This window comes from Daucus carota, chromosome 2 (assembly GCF_001625215.2).
Source record: "Daucus carota subsp. sativus chromosome 2, DH1 v3.0, whole genome shotgun sequence".
NCBI classification, from domain to species: domain Eukaryota; kingdom Viridiplantae; phylum Streptophyta; class Magnoliopsida; order Apiales; family Apiaceae; genus Daucus; species Daucus carota.
The window spans coordinates 27,794,592-27,815,584 of NC_030382.2; the positions used below are offsets into that span (position 1 = coordinate 27,794,592).

At 36.0% G+C, this 20,993-nt stretch overlaps 5 protein-coding genes across 6 annotated transcripts; 4 read left to right on the forward strand and 1 right to left on the reverse strand.

Annotated features, from left to right (window-relative positions):
* Nucleotides 1-1,781: 1,781 nt before the first annotated feature.
* On the reverse strand, nt 1,782-2,675 carry LOC108207278 (uncharacterized protein At4g02000-like). The gene has a single exon (XM_017377737.1). The coding sequence runs from the start codon at nt 2,673-2,675 to the stop codon at nt 1,782-1,784; it is 894 nt and encodes a 297-aa protein (XP_017233226.1).
* Nucleotides 2,676-5,929: 3,254 nt separating this feature from the next.
* On the forward strand, nt 5,930-10,355 carry LOC108206482 (uncharacterized). The gene is made up of 5 exons (XM_017376796.2): nt 5,930-6,066; nt 6,697-6,847; nt 7,356-7,435; nt 7,532-9,191; nt 9,434-10,355. Exons 2-5 carry the CDS (start codon nt 6,697-6,699, stop codon nt 10,105-10,107), a joined length of 2,565 nt encoding a protein of 854 aa, XP_017232285.1. The 5' UTR covers nt 5,930-6,066; the 3' UTR covers nt 10,108-10,355.
* Nucleotides 10,356-10,867: 512 nt separating this feature from the next.
* Nucleotides 10,868-15,692, forward strand: LOC108208898 (probable GTP-binding protein OBGM, mitochondrial). 2 transcript variants are annotated; one of them, XM_017379492.2, is made up of 6 exons: nt 10,868-11,008; nt 13,026-13,188; nt 13,269-13,377; nt 13,909-13,991; nt 14,097-14,159; nt 14,279-15,692. In XM_017379492.2, exons 2-6 carry the CDS (start codon nt 13,063-13,065, stop codon nt 15,482-15,484), a joined length of 1,587 nt encoding a protein of 528 aa, XP_017234981.1. In that variant the 5' UTR covers nt 10,868-11,008; nt 13,026-13,062; the 3' UTR covers nt 15,485-15,692. The 2 variants fall into 2 exon arrangements, with proteins under 2 accessions (XP_017234981.1, XP_017234982.1); XM_017379493.2 differs by having other exon boundaries at nt 10,869-11,008; nt 13,032-13,188.
* Nucleotides 15,693-16,817: 1,125 nt separating this feature from the next.
* Nucleotides 16,818-18,028, forward strand: LOC108208901 (metallothionein-like protein 1). Its single transcript, XM_017379496.2, has 3 exons — nt 16,818-16,979; nt 17,501-17,569; nt 17,676-18,028. Exons 1-3 carry the CDS (start codon nt 16,915-16,917, stop codon nt 17,767-17,769), a joined length of 228 nt encoding a protein of 75 aa, XP_017234985.1. The 5' UTR covers nt 16,818-16,914; the 3' UTR covers nt 17,770-18,028.
* Nucleotides 18,029-18,323: 295 nt separating this feature from the next.
* LOC108208899 (pentatricopeptide repeat-containing protein At1g07590, mitochondrial) lies at nt 18,324-20,712 on the forward strand. Its single transcript, XM_017379494.2, has 2 exons — nt 18,324-18,779; nt 19,323-20,712. Exons 1-2 carry the CDS (start codon nt 18,456-18,458, stop codon nt 20,571-20,573), a joined length of 1,575 nt encoding a protein of 524 aa, XP_017234983.1. The 5' UTR covers nt 18,324-18,455; the 3' UTR covers nt 20,574-20,712.
* The last annotated feature ends 281 nt before the right edge of the window (nt 20,713-20,993 follow it).

The window sequence follows — 20,993 nt, forward strand, 5'->3', positions numbered from 1 at the left end:
CACATGCACTTCTTCAATATATTCGATAATATTTTTGAAAGTATTCTAGCCAGAACATTGCATAATGATATGGGTCTCAAGTCTGCCATCGCCTCAGGATTCCTAATTTTCGGAATTAAGCAAACCAATGCATTATTACACCCTCAAGTATCAACCCAGAACTAATAAATGTATGACAAAACTCGACCACATCCTTTTGAACAACATCCCAAAATTCCTGATAGCGGGGTTAAATCCATCTGGTCTAGATGCCTTATCTGGGTGCATTGAGAAAATTGAATTCTTGACTTCATCACAAGTAACCTCATCTATGAGCTCCTCGTTAACAGACCCCGAGACTTGATTCACTGACTCATAATCTGATAATTTCCCATCTGTATTTACGGACCTGAACAAAGTAGCAAAATAATCTTCAATCACCTTTTGCACACCCTCTGTTGTTTCCTGCCAGTCACCATACTTACCACAGGCCATAGAATATAACGAGAAATCTATCGCTATAGGATCCTATTTCAATTTTAGAGACAACGTAGATAATGAAAGCGCCGAGACATCTAGAGGATATAAATTTCCTGCGTAGTCCGTGCTAGTAGTGATATCCTAATTCGGTGGCCTCTCCCACCAATCAAGGTAGCAGAAACACGGATATTCCTTGCTCATTATCAAACAATCACTTATTCACAAACCTCGTGTGGGGGTTCACATCTTTAATCCGCTCCAGCTTATTTTTTTGCCTTCTTGTTGATGCAAAATGGTGAAAAATACGTGTATTTTTATCCCCCTCCCGTAAACAATATTGCTTTGCCCTCTGCTTCCAATAGACTTGTTGTTTTTCCAATAAATTCAAATAATCCCACCTAGATTTGTTATATTTTTGCACGTTTGATGCATCCAGTTATGTTACACCTAGATTTGCTACACCACAATCTAGTCTTTCCGGAATCCAGTTATGTTTCCCACAAGACTTACCCCACGTATATTTCTCTCCTACATACCCTAAATCCATCAGTCCACAATCAAAAAGAATAGTAGTAAAACCAGTTAATAAGTTAAATGGATGGCTTCTCAATCCCCTCTTCTCATGAGTATACATCATGTCATTAAAGTCTCCTAACACACACTAAGGTAGCGCAGATTTATCTTTCAACATTTTTAGCATCTCCCATGACTCTCTTCGTCGTTGATGTTTCAAAAATCCATAAAATCCGGTGTAACGCCATCGCCCTATTTCATTATGCTCAACCTCAACATCAATATAGTTTCTCATGGCTTCCAACACTTTATATCCCCCCTTATTTCTCCACAATAGCGCCACGCCCCCGCTACATCCTTGAACATCCACAGCTACATACTCTGCAAAGTGAAGCATACAACATAACTCTTCTATTTTTTGTTTTTTAGCTAACGTTTCACACAAGAGAATTATATTGGGCCTTTTATTTTGGGTAATTTCTTTCAAAAACCGAATTGTTCGTGGCTTACCCAAACCACAACAATTCCAGGACAAGACACTCATTGGGCTAGGCGGGTCTAGAGTCGAGAACCCGCCTCTAATACATTTTTTGGCACACTAGTAATTGTATTATTACCGTTCACCACATCCTCCTCAATTATCTCATTATTTTCATCTTCTGTATCTACCCTTTTCCTTTTGACATCCATTATCATAACTGTATTATTCGTAATCTGCTCTCTCATATCAATCTACCGTATTTCTTGCTTTTTGGTTACCTGTATGACTTTGTGATCCTCCTTGATTTCAGTGAGAAATTTGAATTATGTCAACAAACCCTTGGGATTTCGCTAACCACACCCCCAGTTTCCATGAATCGAACTGCAACATCAACACCGCCTCCATGATTGTTACCGACTTGCCATGACCGCACACCATCAGGCCCGTTTCTTAACCATTTCGATCCCATTTTCTGCATTCTAGTATTTTTGGTGGGAGCTCGAAGCCACACCCCATAAGCCCACTCCACCATCTTTTCCGGATTCGCATAAACTATCTCACAGTCTCTATCCGAATGACCTAATCGGCCACATACAAAACAAAACATGCTTAAACGTTCATATTTATAATTGATCCAACTGGAACTCCCACCTTCTCGTTTTAATTTCATTCGGCGCTTCAATGGTTTCTTAATATCCATTGTTACACGAATTCTAATATACTGTTTCCACAAGCCATTCAAAGTTGTTGGATCCATCTTAACAAATGTGCCCACTAAGTTCCCTATTGACTGCACAATTTTCTCAGTCAGCATACGTAATGGAATATCATAAACTTGTACCCATATATCCATTCTATCTAATGCAACCACATTAGGGTCGTCTGTTTCCAACTTGTGAAACACTAGCAAGCTTTGCTCAAAATTCCATGGTGCCCCATCAATGACTTTCTGTAACTCCAATATGTGATAAAAGACAAATGAATACCTTCCAATCCCCAAATCATGTATTTCCACCCCCTCTCTGGGTCGCCATAATGATGACAAAACATGCTGCATCGCCGGAAAATTAATATTTTTATCTGTTAGAAATCGGCCCACCAAAATGAATGATTCCTTAGTTTTTACTACTTCTTCTTCTCCCACCAGAATTTCCTCTCCCTCCTCATCTTCTAACACCAGCCGTGCACACATTTCTTCCAAACTAGCTTTACTCTTCTCCATATTCACACAAAAAAACTCAAGAAATGAAATAGGACTAAAAGTAACAAGATAAATATACCCACCATAATACCGGATTCCCCCTTAAACTTTAAAATATGAAATACTCCTTATCACACGAACAAGACATACACTTGCAATCCATGCAAGATGGTAGCCCGACCTCACTTTTTAATTATATTATATTTTCACTGTTGGTCAGTTCTGGACATATCAGGATACACAACAAAAACAATAATAAAATTGAGAGAGTTGGCTGAGCCCGCCAACTTGGGCTCTAGCCTAGCCACTTTTTTCATTCAACGCAATTATCATATCACGGATCCTTCTTATAGTCTCCTATGAAGCATTCTGGCTTGCATTGGAGATGGTCTAAGAGCAGCTCCAGTGCATGTGGTCAACTTTTTAATTAAGTAACCCCACAAATGTGCCACATAATAAAAGTTGGCCTTAGAATATATCTTGGGCAATCCCATTCAATTCCCCCCAATCGTATGATGGCCAAAAATTTTCTTAACGTCTTTATTATATGTTAACATTTTTCATATAACTAAATCAAGTTACACACAATAAAATATGATTTTTTTTAATTGACATAAATTTAAAATTAAAATTAAATATTTTTCATAAATTCAAGTACATGACATATAATTAAAAAAATGCTACAAGAACAACATATTTATTATTCAAAACATGAAATTCAAATCATTTTAGCTGGAATTGTGGAATTTTGTGATGTGCTCCATCAAGTCGGTCTGTAATTGACGATATTTTTGTCGGTCACGGATCTGTATAGTTTTTTCAATATAGTTCTCATACGGAGCAAAAGGCTCCTCGCCTAAATTCGGTTGTGGTATTCCATTTGTTGTGTCATCATAAGATGGTAGAAGACCAAATGGTGTAGCATATGTGTCTCTTTAATTCATCCTCAACAATCATATTAGGGGTGTGCATGGTGCGGTTTGGTGCGGTTCCGGACATTAACCGTTACCAAACCGATAAATGCGGTTCGGTTCGGTTAATCATCATTAACCGTAACCGCACCAATTAAAACGGTTTTTCGGTTGCGGTTAACCATTAGTCGGTTGCGGTTTTTTTTCCGATTTTTCCACTATTATTTGCTACTCTTGTGCATAATGATTTTTTTAAAAAAATATAAAATTTTCATGAATATGTACAATATGTTCGGTTACTATTTACTATTGTTTCTATATGAGGATATAGGAAACATTACATACTTTCATCTAAAAAACTTTAATACACAATAAAAACTAAAACATACATATTTTGACAAGAAATTAGATGATGTCAAGTCAATAAAATTACCCAAAATCAACTAATCATGAAATTCAAATAAAAAGTTTTCAAAAAGTACATAAATAAAAAAAAGTAGAATAGATTTCATAATAAAATTTGATTAGCTGAATAACAACAGAAATATTTCTGCTTTGTGGCAAATCACAATAGCCATAGTTTTCGATCAAGCGCTCCTCTAAATATTTAGGTGCCCGGTTATTTAAGTGACTCAACAAGTATGCAAGTATGGAAGAAGAACCTCCATATAAAATTAGATGTGAAGTTTAAAAATGACTAAAGTGCTTTATTACTATTATTAATATATATATATATATATATATATATATATTTCGGTTCGGTTAATTTCGGTGCGGTTTTAGCATAAAACCGAAAATAAAACCGCACCACTAATTTCGGTTTTTTATTTCGGTTTTATTTGCGGTTTGGTTTTTTTCGGTGTGGTTTTTCGGTTTTTTTAGGTTTTTTTTGCGGTTTCGGTTTTTCCTGCTCGCCCCTACATCATATTGTGTAGTATGATGCATGCTCTCATTATTCTAGCGAGATCTCCTTTATTCCAGAAACGAGACTGCAATACACCAAATGCTCGTTTAATTAACATCTTTTCGCTGACCTTCTCGATATTTGGAAAATGACTTTCTCTTCTCACCTTGTGGACGTGGAATTGTTTTGACAAAATTAGCCTATTCTGGATATATTCTATCAGCTAAATAATATCCCAAATTACAATTGTTATCATTCAGAGTATAACTTAATTTCGGGGCACGACCTTCTAGCACTTCATCAAATAATGATGAACGATCTAAAACATTTATATCATTGTTGGAACCAGCAACCCCCGAAAATGCATGCCATATCCATAGATCAAATGAGGCGACTGCTTTAAGTAAGAGTGTTGGAACACCATTATGACTACTCAAATTAAAAACTATTGTATCAAAACATATTTTTTAGAAATATTAAAATGTGATAAATCGGGAGAGAGGGAGTATATATCAGGGGAACACTGTGAAAGGGTGCTTTAAGTATCTTCGTTCTCAACATAACATTTTAATTAGATTTGTCAAGCGAACAAAACAGCTCCTCAAATGGCTTACGTTTCTTGTTGTTTTAATAGCTTTGTTAAATATTTCGGTCCTGCTCCTGAGTTTTTTTAGTAGAGAAAGCAAGTGAATACAAGTGAAAGCAAATGTGCTTTCACTTTCATCCCACTTTTGTAGTGAAACTTTTGAAGTGAAAGTATGTTATATTTGCATCCACTTTTATTTGTTTTCTTCTTTTTAAAAAACCTGGGAGTATAAGCACGAGTGAAAGTTATAAAGTTTACTTTCTTATCATTTGTGTTCCTTCTAATTATAATTCAGGACTCCTAATTATAACTCGGGCGCATGACATTATCTCAGCCTCCTGATAGCGTCATTTGTTTCTTAAAAGCAGAATATTACTAATATTCTGCCATTTTTCTTTTTTATATGTATGTCTACGTGTACATGAAAGGGAGGGAGAAGTAGTTGACTGGTAAAATGGGTGCGCGCCTAACCTGGCTTGACGTATACTTCTTCTAGTTGTTATTTGAAGTTTGATTCCTTAAACTCTTTGACCATTTTCTCGATTACTGTTTCTCTGTTCTTGGTCCTGGTCAATTTCTCATTTCCTCTCCTTGAAATAATAATACTTTTGATTTTTCTCACATAATTTTAGATGTAAATGTTTGTTCAAAAAATTTTTGAAAAAAATTTAATATTCATAGTACTTTAATTTAGAAAATATTTTATAAAAATATATTATTTTTGTATTATTCTGAAACGGAGAGAATACTGATTTACAATGTATTATAGGATAAACTCAACATCCCTCAGCTAACTTGATTACTAGTTAGTCATTACTTTACAATACTTACGATTAGTATAATTATTTATTAGATAAATTGTCTCTATCTCAGTCTTCTCTTTTATACATGTTCTTTGCTCTTAGTCTCCTCAAGCCGTTATATTTTAGTTTGATCAGTTGATGCGCATGCACCAGAACTTGTTTTCTCTCTCTCTGTTATTCATTCTCTCCGCCCACCTTCTGTTCAGAGGTTAGATTTTACTTGTTGCTGCCTTTTGTTAATTTATTAATTTTTTGCGTTTCCTGCAAAATCATTTCTCCTTGTGTTCCGTTTGGTTTGAGATGTTTTGGCTAATTTATGCCTTTATTTTTATAGCTTATGTGAATCTAAGAGTAAATTTGTATTGGTTTGTATTGTTTATTACAAGTGTTTCTTGTACTTGAGTTCTGTTCATAAGCACAAGTAGTTAGTTCCTCTATATAGATGTCAAAGTGTAAGGAGCTGTTTATTAGCTTATTTTGGAAAATTTAAGGGCCTATTTCTTTAAAAAAATGATTTTTTTTAGATATAAATGTTAATGAGGATTGAGGTGTTTTATATTCTGTTAATTAGTAAAAATAAGGGCTTATTTCAGGAAAAATTAGAGATGTAAGTACTTTTTTCCATAATTAAGTTCTTATTTCTGAGAAATAAGTTTAGCCAAATGGGCACACATTAGGAGGAGATTTGTAGCTTTTTGGTGTGTGAGTGTGTTTGTGTGATAATAGCTATCTTTAATAACTAACATGATACTTGTTTTTATAATTGTCAAAGAAGAAAGGGCCTTGTTGAATTTCGTATTTTAAAAAATTTGAAGAATTATATCCTGTTGCGTTGTAGATGGGAAAGCAGTACCCAGCTTACCGGAATAATGATCAATCCCGGGGAATCTTGTGGAGAATAATTTGCGCTCTTGACTACCATCATTGGCAGAACAATGTCAGAAAAATGTTACCTCACAAAAGGCACAATAAGCAGAATAATGCCAAAAGTAAGTTTTTGTTTCATTTAATTTGATGGATCTTTATTTCGCGTCTTGGTGCTTGTCTCTAGGTTCATCTATCTGTGTCTTATTGATGTTGGGGAATGTTAATGGATCATTCAATGTTAACTGACATACTGAAATTGCTGGTAGCAGTAGCACACACCTCAATTAACAATGTCAACTGAGTTACGTCGCAGTGTTGAATTTGTATCACGCTTAAGTCGTACTTTGATGGGTGACAGTTCTAAGCTTGATGCATAGATGGTTCTATATTTAGCATTCTAATGTCTCAAGATGCAGTAGTTTAGGGAATATGATGGTTAAATAGCATATGTATTATAAATGTACTACATTAGAAAAATCAAAAGAATTGATGTTCTAAATGGTCTCAATGAATGTAATTCTCCTAATTTGTTAGAGTAGTTGATAAGAAGTTGGTTGTTTAGTTGGGAGTTGATGAATGTGCATAGAAAGTCCCGTATTAATGTTCTGGGGAATGTATTTGTTGTTGCAGACAGTAAAATTCCGAAGACAACACCAGGTGCCGATTGTGCTGGAGAGAAGCTTGTGGGTGCTGAAACAAGTCATTCTCTTGTATACTTCTTTGCTACATTTTTTTATTCTATTAAGCTTTGGAGGTCCTTGTTCTCTGATCATAATCAATTGCTAACATTATGGAATGTTAATCAGGTTAATCCACGTACAGAGGCTAGCCCAACTCATAAACGGTCTCTCAAAGCTCGCGTGAAAGCACTAGTTGCTAAAATGATTCGCAAGGAAGATGATAACAAAAGAACAGGCCTGAACTTTCCTGCACTTTTGCAGCTGGAGAGAACTCTTTCTGTCAAGCATCTAGACACATCAAATGACAGCTTCAGGAAAACAGGTAAGGATTGGAGAAGTCCAATCATATTCTTTCCTAGGAAGGATGGCGCCACCAAATTGCAGCGTCCAGCTATGATGATGGCTAGTGACTGGAATAAATTTGATTTGTACACTAAAGAAAGTTTAATGGACTACATTGAGCACCAAAGGCTTTCTCAAAACTACAGTTTCTCTGGAGCAAGAGAAATATCGGTGGATCAAGCACATGCTACCCAGTTTATACAGAATGCTTCCCAGCAACAGTTGAAAGAGCATGCGGATGTTTTAAAACTACTACAAATAAATGAAGATCTTTTTCAAGAATATCAACAAGAGGTGGATCTTTGCAAAGAAAATGACTTTTGGATGCCTAAAAATTCTAATGCAAAAGCTAGATTAACAAAGTCAGGGACATTCCCTGCAGCTAATTTGTCATACTTGCGCAGAAAAAACTATAAGCCTGCTACACTTGAAGACAAACAAACAGAAACATGGTCTTCTTCAAGAGGAAAAAATTTGCATAATGAGACTCCACAAACAGTGGGTAGTGAAGTGTTTGCACATATGGAAGATCAGAGGCAAAAATTAAAGCTTCAGAACAATACGGATAAAGATGAGGTTCCTTGTGACAAGGCAGATAGAAATAAGCTTCCTTGCAGCTCTGCTTCACTACTCGATCAAGTTTCAAATGAATATTTACCTTCCATGAGAGAGAAGCAGTTGACTAGAATATGTGATACAAGAACAGTACGGGATGATGATTTCAAGGACTTAAACAGTTGCAATATTACTTTTGGTCCTATTAATAATCTTAGAAGTACTTTGAGGCACAGAAGAACATCCTCCCTAAATGATTCACTGCACAGATATGCTCGCTTGTTTGATTATAGCTTCAGCATGACAAACAAATTGGATATATCTAAGAGTGTTAGATTTACAAACGAATATGACACCTCCTCAACTGGGAATGCTCCAATATCCTTCAAAAGGAATCAGTCTTTGCCTCATGGTAAATCTCCTTGGCCCAATCATGATGAGGATTCTCTCGAAACCTTATATCCATATGTGTCAAGTATGCATTCTCTGGTTTGCACAACAGCTACTGAAGATAATAGTCTGAGTGAATCAAAGCCGGTGGAACAATCTGTGGGTAAGAACTCAGAGAAGTGCTTACGGTTGGTTAAAAATGAAGGAAATTTGCATTCTGAAACAAGTGTGGAGGATGTTAAAAGTAATCAAGAGGAGAAATATTTGGAGAGCTCGACAAGGGTGATCGATGTTTGTGGTACTACGGCTTTGATGAATGGACATTGTGAGGAAATAGTTGGACCAGCGTTTGAGAAAAGCAGCTGTTACAAAGATCTTCAAGTCAACTCCATGGAGATTGACGATGACAAGGACACAAGAACAAGTCTAATGGACTCAACTCTTATAAGCTGTTTGCAAGAGGATGTAGCAAGCCCAACAGAGCTTTCGGTATCAGAAGGTATTTAATGTCTACCTTAAATCAACCGAACTTCATAATATATGAAAGCATGAGCAGACATATTAGTTTTCTGATGAACATTTTTTTGTCACTGAACTTATAGCTCAATTTTTGAACTTGCCAAATACGTAGTTTTCTTTACTCTACTTCTCTATACTATCCATCCAAGAGTTAAATTTACATCTAGCAGAAAGGGTCATACTTTGTAATTAGAACACTCATTCAAATAATGCTGGTTTTAGGTTTGGAGCACACATGCGATCATTCCTACGAGAGAGAATCTTTGCTCACCTTGCTCAACAACTCAGATAAAGATTCTGTGTCGATGACAAGTACAGCATGCCCTGAAAATCTTAACAATACACGCAAGAATTTTAAAAGTCACATGGATACCAAGTTGGACAAAGATGAAGAGTCTGACTTAAGTTATGTGAGAGACATCCTTACGGTGGCAAACTTCAACGATAAAGGCTTTCATGGGGAATGGTATTCATCTGAGCAACCAATAAGCCCACTAATATTCGATGAAGTAGAGGAATCTTGGTGGCCCCATGAATCAGAATGTTCACAAGAGAACCTCATTTTACTGTATCATCACCAACTCCTGTTTGATTTAATCAATGAATCAATTATCCAAATATATGAGACAGCATTCACATACTACCCAAGGCAATTATCAACAAGTTGCCAAGTCCATTCATTGCGCGAACCATCCAATGAAGAGGAGGTGCTGAAAAATCTTCTCAAGTACATTGGCTTTAAATCTGAACTTGACCAGCCACCAGACGATGTAGTGGAACGTGATTTGTCAAAAGCTGATGGTTGGATGAATCTCCAAACAGACTCCGAGTGTGTGGCACTTGAGTTGGAGGATTTGATTTTCGATGAACTCTTGGAAGAACTAATATGTACTTGAGATTGTTGAAGAGACTGCCTAGCATAGACCAAGGGGAAATGAAGCTGATTTTGTATTTTAAGTCAGTAATGTAAAATGAAGTTTATTGCATGTCTTTGAGTGTATATATTTTAGAAAATAGGTATTGTTCTTGTAATCGTGTAAAGCTTATAGCAGTGAAAGGAGAAATGTAGATGTACAAGTGCATAGTACTACAATTTTGAAGGCTTGGTAATTGGTATATATAAATTTGATATTGCTTAAATAAATGTAGCAAAGAAGATACTTTATTATTAACTTTAAGGCTCTCTCGGAACTTTTACTTCTTTTTCGGACACTTTATTATTAACTTATCACTTCTCACTTTTAAAATGGTCGAACTGATGAAACTTGTTCTGCAATAACAGAATCTCACTCCAACTTGCTCTACTTCTCCTTGTGTTTTCAGCCACCTTTTCATTCTTTCATCAAACCCCAGCTTATTTATCCTAACAAAATTGTGTTTTACTGCTCGGTTTTGTTCTGTTTATTTTCAGGCTGGTTTATTACAGTGAGTTTGATTTGGTTTGATGACAAGAAAAAACTATCGTCAATTTTTTTCATTCGTGCAGAGCGTGTTTTTTCCACTACTTCTATTGATAATTATTAGAATAAAGTTCTATTATTAAATAATTAATTAATCACATAAATATTAAATTTATTTTATTACTTAAATGCAAAATAGCAGATTGATAATAAAAAAAAGAAAAAATGGTTTATAAAATACATATAACCCGAAAAATAGACACATTTCCAGGTTAAGCCGAACCTACTAAACAAGCAAGCAATTGAAAGGCGGTCAGGTGGATAGTGTGCAGCAAAGCTTGTAGAAGATTTAGGGTTTTTCCCGGGTATTCAGAAATTCTAGCGTCTTCCCACTCAGGTTAAAGCCCCCTTCAATTTATGCTCTATGTTGTTTGTTCTTACGCATTCATAATCATATGCATACCAGATGTTTGTCAATATGTCTAGTTCAGTAGTTCTATGTAATGTTATTGTAGTTTGTAGGTAAATGATTAATTTATAAGTGGACTGATCATGAGTGTGGTTCCGAAAGTAACTAATAAAACAAAGAGGAGTAAGGTTGGGATGGAATGTATGTCGAGTTATGTTTGCTATAGTGTGTTTATGGTTTTGCGGGTGTCAGTGACTCAGCTTCAGCCATGGGATTGGGGGATGATTAATCTGCTCACTAGTCATGTCTTCTTTGTAGCAAGATGGAAAAAACTACATATATACATACACACACATAAATTAACAAAGCGATGATTTATTTTTGGTGAAGAGCGTCAAGTTAAATGATATATTTTATTTTATTTTTAAAGAAGTTAAATGATATTGTTATTTTAACACTGAAGTAGGGTGTCGTTAGTCATTTAAATGTAACAGTGAGAGTTCATAATTGATAATTCAGATAATGTGAGTATCATCATATTAACATGTTAACACTGTATAAAATAATGTGTTCTCCTCAATAAGACCTATGACGTGGGATTTTTTTCGTTAGGTCTATTAACAAGTGTTGATTTTTTTAAACTGGGTTTGCCTTATTAATATAGTATTTGGCACCTCTGTGCCACTTTTCTATGAAACATAAATTTCTGGAACTGAAATATTAAATCAGTAGCAAATAATGAAATACAAAATGGAAAGTTTCATATGTGCTATTTCCCATGAAAATGTAAATCTACTCCATGCTTTTTATTTGCTCGTGTTTGTCTCCTGCTAGTATTCATTTTTATATATATAGTTCACCAAAATTTCTATATACATCTCAGTTTACTTTGATTGTTTTTTGGTATGTTTGAAAGATGGTTTAGTGTAATCTAAGTCGCTCAGACTCGGGTAGGGAGTGTTGGACATGACACCTATCAGATTGTCGGACTCGGCACATCTGAAAATCTAGGACATGGCGACACCGTCCGAATTTCGGACAAGGGTACGGGGACACGACATAATATACTATAAATTTTATAATACTTTTTAGCTCATAATACATTTGGACAAATTCCAACTTTACATTCTTACTGCAATAAAAGTTTTTAATACCCATAAAAGCTTTTAATAGAAAATTCAGACCCTCTCTCTGCTTTTACAACTGGTAAAGAATACAGGCGGATTGTTTTTTGTTTCTGTTTAATATGCTATGAAATTACGGATGTTGCCCTCCCCCCCTGGATTCTTCAGTAATATGAAGTATCCCTGCTTCACAGAATACAGCTCATTCTCTTCTTCCCTTTTATCACGCCCTTTTCTTTTCTTCCCCGCCGGCAGTTCATTTGTCCCTCAGTGATTTTCTTCTTCATCATTGTAAAATGATCATGAATAAGCAAGTAGCAACAAAAACAATCCTTTTAAACAATCTCAATAGTAAAAATATACAGGCTGAAATATCATTTAGTAATTTTTCGACAACAGGTCGGAATTTCGCATGACGGATCACTCTGGGTTGTGTCCCGTGTGAGTCGGGTCGACACGGGTATGATGGTCGGAAGTGACCAGTCGGAGTAAGGTAGAGTGCAATATGTAACTGCAACCTAAATGGTCTACACTAACCCTACATACAGATTGGACATCATTAGGCACCACACAGCCCAGAATTAGTCTAGAATTTGAGAATTGAGGGTATACATTTGTATAATGGTCATGACAAGAGGAATCCAAGGGGTGGTTATCATCAAAATTTATATATATTTAACTATTTAACACATAGATTAATGTATTAATTGCACTTCAAAACAATGTGCAGCACATGATTGAGGCTTTTGTATGTTCTGCCATATTATGGGAGTATCATGTTAAACAGTATTGTTATATTGATTTTTTCAAATATTAGGACTATCATATATCATAAATAATTCTAACATAGATCTACCCTGTTGTTGGCATGGGTTTTCAAGCCTCAGAAGAGCTCAAGGGACACATGTTATAATAGAGATGTGGGTAAACTGCAGAAGAAACCTTCAATTTCTACAAAGTATTGGAAATTTCTCAAAGTCACCTTGGCTTATGCAAGCCTGCTCGTACTCGTCTTTCAAAAAATCAAAGAATGATCCTTTACAGGTCTATGCTCACTCTTGCATTATCTTTGTTAAATACATCTGGTCTTCTTATGCTATAATTTTATTATTATATTGTTGCAGGACCGTAGAATGATAGACCGGATTAGGCTATCAGCTAAAGGAGGTGACGGGGGAAATGGTTGTTACAGCATTCGCCGCAGCAGGCATGATCGGCGTGGTAAAGCTGATGGTGGGTTCTTAATTTTCTCCGATATGCATATAACTATAATAATCAAGATCGTGTATATTAAATCTCGTTGACTTTATCTAGTAATCTATTAAAAATGTTCAATTTCTCAAGTTGCTTTTCTCCACGAACAATTACTATATGTTTGTTATGCCCAACAATATGCTTCTTCTATCTATCTTTAATTTGAAATATATCAAGTAAATAATATGATTAAATCAGCCACCATAATACTCCATCCGTCCCAAAACAGTCCTGTTTGAATTTTTGAGGTTAAATTAACCAATCTTTGATTATAATATAAAAATTATTTTTATATAAATTTAAAATTTTAAAACTTACATTCTAAAGTATACTAGATATACTTTTAATGATATAATATTTTTGAAATTTTTTCAGTTATATATTATAATATTCAGTCAAAGTTGGGTCAATTTCGCCACCAAAAAGTAAAACAAAACAGTTAATTTGGGACAGGAATAATATTGTTTGACTTGGTTGTTCGTTTTTTAAGTTATATGCATATTCCTGTAGGTGCCAATGGTGGAAGAGGTGGTGATGTGATATTGGAATGTTCTCCCGGAATTTGGGACTTCAGTAGCTTAAAGCATCACATAGTTGTGTATTCTCCCTTTTAAAATTCTTGCTTCAGTTATTGGTCTCTTTTGTACTTGTTATTGCTTCTTATTTATACTATATGTTATAACCCTGATATCTAACAGAATGCACAACGAGGAGGAAATGGCACTTCCAAGAATATGATAGGAAGTCGAGGGCCAGATAAGGTTGAAATTCATCAACTTCTTATCGTTTTTGGACTCTATGATGTTATTGCCATTTAACTCTATGATTTTTTTATTTGAGACTATAGTGACGGGCACTGATGCCCTTTTTTGTTTGGTAGGTTGTTCTAGTTCCTGTTGGCACTGTAATTCATCTAGTAGACGGTGAAATTCCTGTTGTGGTAGAAAAGATTTCCTCGCCAGATCTTGAACCATGGGATATCCCCAGTACAGTAGACGTCAATCCCAAAACTACTGAGCAATCATCCAATAACGTGAGTTCCCAGTTGATGCAGACAAAGTATAACAATAGTTTGGTGAATTCAGCCAACACAAAGAAAGCAAGTGAAAGCCCGTCAAATGATTCAATCTCTAAAGTTCCGGATATTAGTAACAAAACTTGGGATGAAGACAGTGAAAGTAATATAAAAAATCTGGGGTCTGGGACTGAACCTAATATCATGGGTGATAATATCTCAGAAACAGAGTTGGGAGAAGACACAGAGAAAGAAGAACAGGTTCGATATGATGTCGCGGAATTAACCGTACCTGGTCAACAGATAATTATTGCAAGGGGAGGAACTGGAGGGTTGGGCAATTTGTGTTATCCAAAAGCCTTTAAGAACCCCAAACTTCTAAAGTTGGGGGAACAAAAGAACAAGGGAGTTGATGATATTGAACCTGAGGCTAACGAGCATTCCTCACTTAGCCTTGGCATGCCTGGTTCTCATGCTGTTATTTTACTAGAACTTAAAAGTATTGCTGATGTGGGGCTGGTGGGAATGCCAAATGCTGGTAAATCTACTTTATTAGGCTCTTTGTCCAGAGCTAGGCCTACAGTTGGGCATTATGCCTTCACAACTTTAAGGCCTAATTTGGGAAATGTGAATTATGTGGATTTTTCAGTTGTAGTGGCCGACATACCAGGCCTTATCAAAGGGGCTCATGAAAATCGTGGGCTTGGACATGCTTTTCTTCGTCACATTGAGCGCACGAAGGTTCTTGCTTATGTGCTCGACTTAGCTGCTGCATTAGATGGCAAAAAAGGAGTCCATCCTTGGGAGCAACTGAAAGATTTGATTTTGGAGCTTGAGTTCCATCGTGTGGGTCTATCAAGTCGTCCATCAATAATTGTGGCAAATAAAATTGATGAACCAGGGGCAGATAAAGTATATGAGGAATTGAAAAGAAGAGTTCCTGGTGTTCCTATTTTTCCGGTCTGTGCAGTCCTAGATGAAGGGGTTGAGGAGCTAAGAAGCAGTCTTAGGAAGCTTGTGATCGGGGAAGAATCCCACAGGCTGCAACTTGATAATATAGAGCTTAATTAGATTGTCATTTATATTAATTAGGTAAGAATGCAATAAGTTCATAGATTTATTTTGCTCAAGTGTTAATCTCATGAACTAAAAACCCATTTTGCTTATGAAAGATGGGGAAAATATTACGGGCAAGAGCTCGGATTTAACCCCTATTCTGTGAATTCACGAGTGTCCGACTCCGCTGAATAAAATATTTTATATATTTGCTCTTTGAGAAGACTGATTTTGGGGTTACTCCATCTCCCGCTCATTGTAATACTTGCACAATATTGATAAGTTCTTTTCTCACGACAAGAGGAGCCCAGGGAACGTTTTGGAGTTATCAAACAAAGGTAAATGTTTTACTTTTTTAATCATTAGAAAAAACCATGATACTGATGTTGGAAACTGAGTTTTATCGCACAACAATTGTACCTCTGTCAATTTTACAAAGTTTAAGCATTCTTTCTAAATTCAAACTCTTCTATCAAACTTAGCTACAAGTGCAGAATGAATGCATGTAAAATGTGTTCAGCAATAACAAAATGTTGTTGCGCATAAACAGCATCCGGTTATAAGATTGCCGGACAAAACACTGACAATTTCAGGCCTTCTTTCTCTTGAGATTGGAGAGCCAAATAACTGAGGAAGTGTTAACAAGAAATGTCAACCAACTGTTTGATCATGACAGCTTTAATTATCTAGTACATAGCAGCATGCTTCCTGCCTCTTGAATAATATTTTTGTTTGTTATTAGTCAAGTCAGTGTGATGCTAAGCTCATTTATGCTTCAATGACAACAAGTTGCAGTAATATATATACTCCCTTTTTTTCTCAAAAAATACAGTTTATTCTTTCTTAGAAATTAGGACAATATCTGTAGCGGCATGCTAACTGTTAATCCGTTATTCTCTTTGTTCAGAAACTACATATTCCCTTCTGTCCCATTTTAACTGATGTTTGATCATTTTGAGACCCCAAATTTATAGAGACGGTTGCTGTACCTGGAAGGTTCTTCTCTTACTCTACCTCTGCCATGCAAACTTGATAGTTAATACACAGAAAGGGAATTTGATTAGAAGATGTATATAAATTAAGATAAGAAGAAACAAATCTAAGTAGAGTTTAATTATGTTGCTTCTGCAATTGTCCAATTGACTAATAAGGACACACCCTTCTACCTAATATACCACTAATCTATGTTCAATTAACTGGGTGAAAATGATAGATTTGATAAATATGAGCAAGAAGACTTGGAAGTAGTGGAGGAGACTAACATATCATATTGTAGTATACGTAACTACACTGCGATTCATACAAGTGTATGGTCAATATCACATTCTAATTTCCTTCTAGGACTATAAATAGACAGGCCAGGAGAAGTTTTATTCAACAAGAACTGAGCAAGTCTTCACTATTTTGGTATAACCTGCATATTAGTTTCTTGCATATCAAAGAAGATGTCTAGCTGTGGATCATCAACTTGTAGCTGCGGTTCCAGCTGCAAATGTGGCAGCGGTTGCAAGTAAGCCAAACCCTCATATTTTTACTACTGTATACAAATATGATAACAATTATATGTTTACATAATATACAAATCAGGTCCTGATCCCTGGCAGTCAGGAATCTTTTATTTGGCAAGCTAGTTTCTGGTTGTTAGATGAACATCTAGCGGTCAGGATTATAACATTTTTTTAATACGTCCAGCCTGGCTGGAGTCATTTTACCCGTCCAGCGATTAAAAGCGCTTGCGTATTAAAAAAAATTTATAATCCTGATGGCTAGATATGCATCCAATGACCAGAAACGATTAAAAAGTCCCTGACAATCGACTGTTAGGGACTAGGACCCTATACATATGTGCTGCAAAAACAAGGACTGGGAAATCACTGTAAATTTTTACGGTTTTTAATTTTGGAAGTTCTTGAAAAGTTTTGGGAAGCTTCAAAAGGACACATATATCTGCCCTTCTTCATCTTGCTCTTTAGATCTGTATCATTAATCATAAAAAATTTAATTTGTACATAACAATCATATCATATGCAGCTGCTCTCACCTTGACTTGGAGAACACCGCAACTGCCACCATCATTGCTGGTGTTGCACCAATGAAGAGGTATGAATTGTGTCCGCCAACAGACTAATTAATGAAATTCCAACTTGTTCAAAATGAAAATTTTGTGAACAAAAATAATGATTATTCATATTACTATATATTTCAGCTATTTTGATGGAGCTGAGAAGAGCTTTGGAGCAGAAGGAGGAAACGCCTGCAAGTGCGGATCAAACTGCACCTGTGATCCATGCAACTGCTGATCATCATCAACATCATGCATATGATATATATGGAGATTACCAGCAAAGACTTAGCAGCTCGTCGCTTTGTTTATATATGTTCAGTTTAAATTAATGAATATTGAATAAGGCATCTCTGATCTTACCATCTAGAACTTCCATTCTTTTTGGATTTTACAGATGGCTTAGATTAGTGTACGCACTTGTGTTGTTCCTTTGTAATTAACTGCTATGTTGGTATTGAAATATATATATACTATGTAAACAGCTTTACAGACAACCCTCAGATTACAAGACTGGCTGCCGGTGGCATTCACCCCCGCCCAGCCCGCCCGATCCCCGTCCCATCCGTTTGGGTGTGGAAATCATGCAGTTTTTCGGGAATCGGGAGACAGATCGGGAAAAGTTTTACAAAAAATTCGGGGACCGGGATGGTTAGGATACTAAATATCTCCCCACCGCGATTCGCCACGAAATATTTATTGGATTTTCTATACACACTAGTAACTAGTTTTTAGTTGAGCGGAATATTTTGATTGATCCGAAGATTTAAGTGCACGTAAAATCATCATTACTAATGGGATGAAAGCTAATAAAAAAATCTAGCACCCGATTAAAAAGTGGTTGTTAGCGTGTTGTTAGCTTGTGCACATGACACACGCCGTAAAATCCGATATTCATTGTACTGTTACATTCTCCGTCCAACGATGCAGACATTAATCATAAACAGAAAAAATCTCTTACGGGCAATTTGTCCAGCATTCTGCTATACATGGACAGTCTATCCAACTCAACCCAATTGTTACCACTTCTGTACCCAAACATTTAATAACTCTGACGAAAATGTTAAAGATTATAAAGATAAAGAAACGATCACGTTGTGTAGAAGAATTGAGATGCTCCCACGAGGAGAATCAATCGGTTCGGCCTTTCAGAGTTGGATGGGTGAAGGCCTACCAGTCCAAAGAGCCGATATTTTTCATACCATCAATCGTTTACGCAAGCGTAGATTCAACAAACGTGCCCTTGAGGTAACCATGCATTTAAGTCTGTTGTCTGTGATGTTTACATCCAACTGTTTGTAGTTATGCCTCACCGAAAAGGTCAATATTTTAGCTTTATGTTCTTCCATGATCTTATTACCCGAATATATATTTCAAAATCAAAAGATAGCATCTCAGATATGTGTAGTCAGTGTTTTAAATTGTGGTATCCTTGTCATGGAAATTATTGCAAGTAAAACAGTAAGTTGGTATATAAGGGTGCAGTTTGGTAAACTTATTTTTTAGAAATAAGGGTTTATTTCTGAAGAAAAGTACATAAAATCCTACTTTTTTATGAAATAAGCCCTTATTTTTTTATTAAATAACGAAAATGAAGCACCTTCACCACTTATATCCAAAAAATTATAAAAACAATATTTTCAAAAAAAATAAAATTAAGCCCTTATTTTTTAAAGGCACAGTGGCGAAACCGGCCCAATATGTGAAGTTGACCGGTTCTCATAACGCCTGAGCTCTAATACAAAAGCATGTTGTTTTATTGAAATTGAGCATGGGTTATTATTTTAACAGGTAATGGAATGGGTGATCAGGGAAAGACCATATAGGCCAAAGCAACTAGACTACTCGTATTTACTGGAATTTACCACTAAGCTTCATGGGGTTTCTCATGGTGAAAGACTCTTTTCTTGTGTTCCATTAGAATTTCAATGTGAGTTGCTGTATAACAGTCTAGTGATGGCGTGCTTGGATAAGGGCAAGATTACCCTTTCACTTGCTTACATGAGAAAAATGAGGGAACTTGGTTATTCGATCTCGCACTTATGTTTCAATAGGCTGATTATTCTTCATTCCTGTCCTGGACGTAAAAAAGCCATTCCAAAAATTTTGAAGCAGATGCGAGCTGATAAAGTGACTGCTCATGTATCCACATTTAACATTCTGATGAAGATCGAAGCAAATCAGCATAACATTGATAGGTTGGTAAATGTGTATGAAGATATGAAGCGAGCAAAAGTTGAACCCAATGAAATATCTTTCTGCATATTGGGAACTGCATATGCTGAAGCAAGATTGTATACTGTATGTGCAGCTTATGTTGAAGCTATAGAGAAGTGCATGACAGGAAATAACTGGTCAACAACAGACATTCTTATTATGCTGTATGGGTACTTGGGAAAGCGGAAGGACGTTGAAAGAAAATGGCGGTCTTTACAAGAACTTCCTCATTTAATGTCCAAGAGCTTTGAATTGGCGATTGAAGCATTTGGTAGGATTGGAGAGGTAAAGCGGTCTGAAGAAATTTGGCATGATATGAAAACAAAGCAGGGATTGAAGTCAACTGAGCAGTTCAATTCAATGATATCTGTTTACTGTAAACATGGTTTTGTTAGTGAAGCAACAGAAGTGTGCAAAGAGATGGAACAGATTGGATGCAACCCAAATGCTGTAACTTACCGACACCTTGCTTTAGGTTTACTAAAAGCGGGGTCAGCAAAGGAAGCTCTGCGAACTTTAGAGCTGGGGATGCAACACTCGGCAATAATGAAGATCAGGCAATCAACTCCATGGCTAGAAACCACGCATTCAATGGTTGAAATATTTGCAGAGAAGGGTGATGTGGAGAATGCAGAGAAGTTGTTTGAAGAATTAAAGAAAGCAAATTATACCAAATATACTTTTGTGTACAACACCCTAATCAAGGCGTATGTTAAGGCCAAAATATTTGATCCAAAACTTTTGAAGAGGATGATCTTAGGAGGGGCTAGGCCAGATTCAGAGACCTACAGTCTGTTGAAGCTTACTGAACAGTTTCGAACCTGATGTGGTTATCATTGGTTTAAATATATAGGGGCCTTTCTCATTCTCAATAATCTAGAATGGAATGAGGATGCTAGTTTGGTGCCCAAATCCCAATGCTGCAAGTGCATTACCAATTTGGTGAGTGAAGGAGAATTATCATGCAGTCTGCAAATTATTTAGGTCTTATTTTTGCTTGTGAAAAGTGATCACATGTTTTATGTAGTTCTTTAACAAGTTTATTGGCCACTATACTTTGTACGTAGATACCATCCTCTAATTTCAAAAGATGTCAACCTGATCTATATATACATATGCATTGTTTTGCAGAAAAGAATGTGATTTTGGTAGATCTGAGCATCTGTTACTAGTGTGTACTACCTTTTATAGTTTGTACAGTTGACCTGGATAACTTACCTGTCAAACATATTTCTCCATGAAATA

Excerpts from the sequence above, each read along its gene's own strand:
- LOC108207278 (XM_017377737.1), bottom strand. The coding sequence starts at position 2,675 with ATGGAGAAGAGTAAAGCTAGTTTGGAAGAAATGTGTGCACGGCTGGTG.
- LOC108206482 (XM_017376796.2), top strand. The coding sequence starts at position 6,697 with ATGGGAAAGCAGTACCCAGCTTACCGGAATAATGATCAATCCCGGGGA. Across the intron at positions 7,436-7,531 it reads CTGAAACAAGTCATTCTCTT|GTTAATCCACGTACAGAGGC; the intron begins GTATACTTCTTT and ends AATGTTAATCAG. Across the intron at positions 9,192-9,433 it reads AGAGCTTTCGGTATCAGAAG|GTTTGGAGCACACATGCGAT; the intron begins GTATTTAATGTC and ends TGCTGGTTTTAG.
- LOC108208898 (XM_017379492.2), top strand. The coding sequence starts at position 13,063 with ATGTGGGTAAACTGCAGAAGAAACCTTCAATTTCTACAAAGTATTGGA. Across the intron at positions 13,992-14,096 it reads GTAGCTTAAAGCATCACATA|AATGCACAACGAGGAGGAAA; the intron begins GTTGTGTATTCT and ends GATATCTAACAG. Across the intron at positions 14,160-14,278 it reads GAAGTCGAGGGCCAGATAAG|GTTGTTCTAGTTCCTGTTGG; the intron begins GTTGAAATTCAT and ends TTTGTTTGGTAG.
- LOC108208901 (XM_017379496.2), top strand. The coding sequence starts at position 16,915 with ATGTCTAGCTGTGGATCATCAACTTGTAGCTGCGGTTCCAGCTGCAAA. Across the intron at positions 16,980-17,500 it reads AAATGTGGCAGCGGTTGCAA|CTGCTCTCACCTTGACTTGG; the intron begins GTAAGCCAAACC and ends TATCATATGCAG. Across the intron at positions 17,570-17,675 it reads GGTGTTGCACCAATGAAGAG|CTATTTTGATGGAGCTGAGA; the intron begins GTATGAATTGTG and ends TATATATTTCAG.
- LOC108208899 (XM_017379494.2), top strand. The coding sequence starts at position 18,456 with ATGCAGACATTAATCATAAACAGAAAAAATCTCTTACGGGCAATTTGT. Across the intron at positions 18,780-19,322 it reads TCAACAAACGTGCCCTTGAG|GTAATGGAATGGGTGATCAG; the intron begins GTAACCATGCAT and ends TTATTTTAACAG.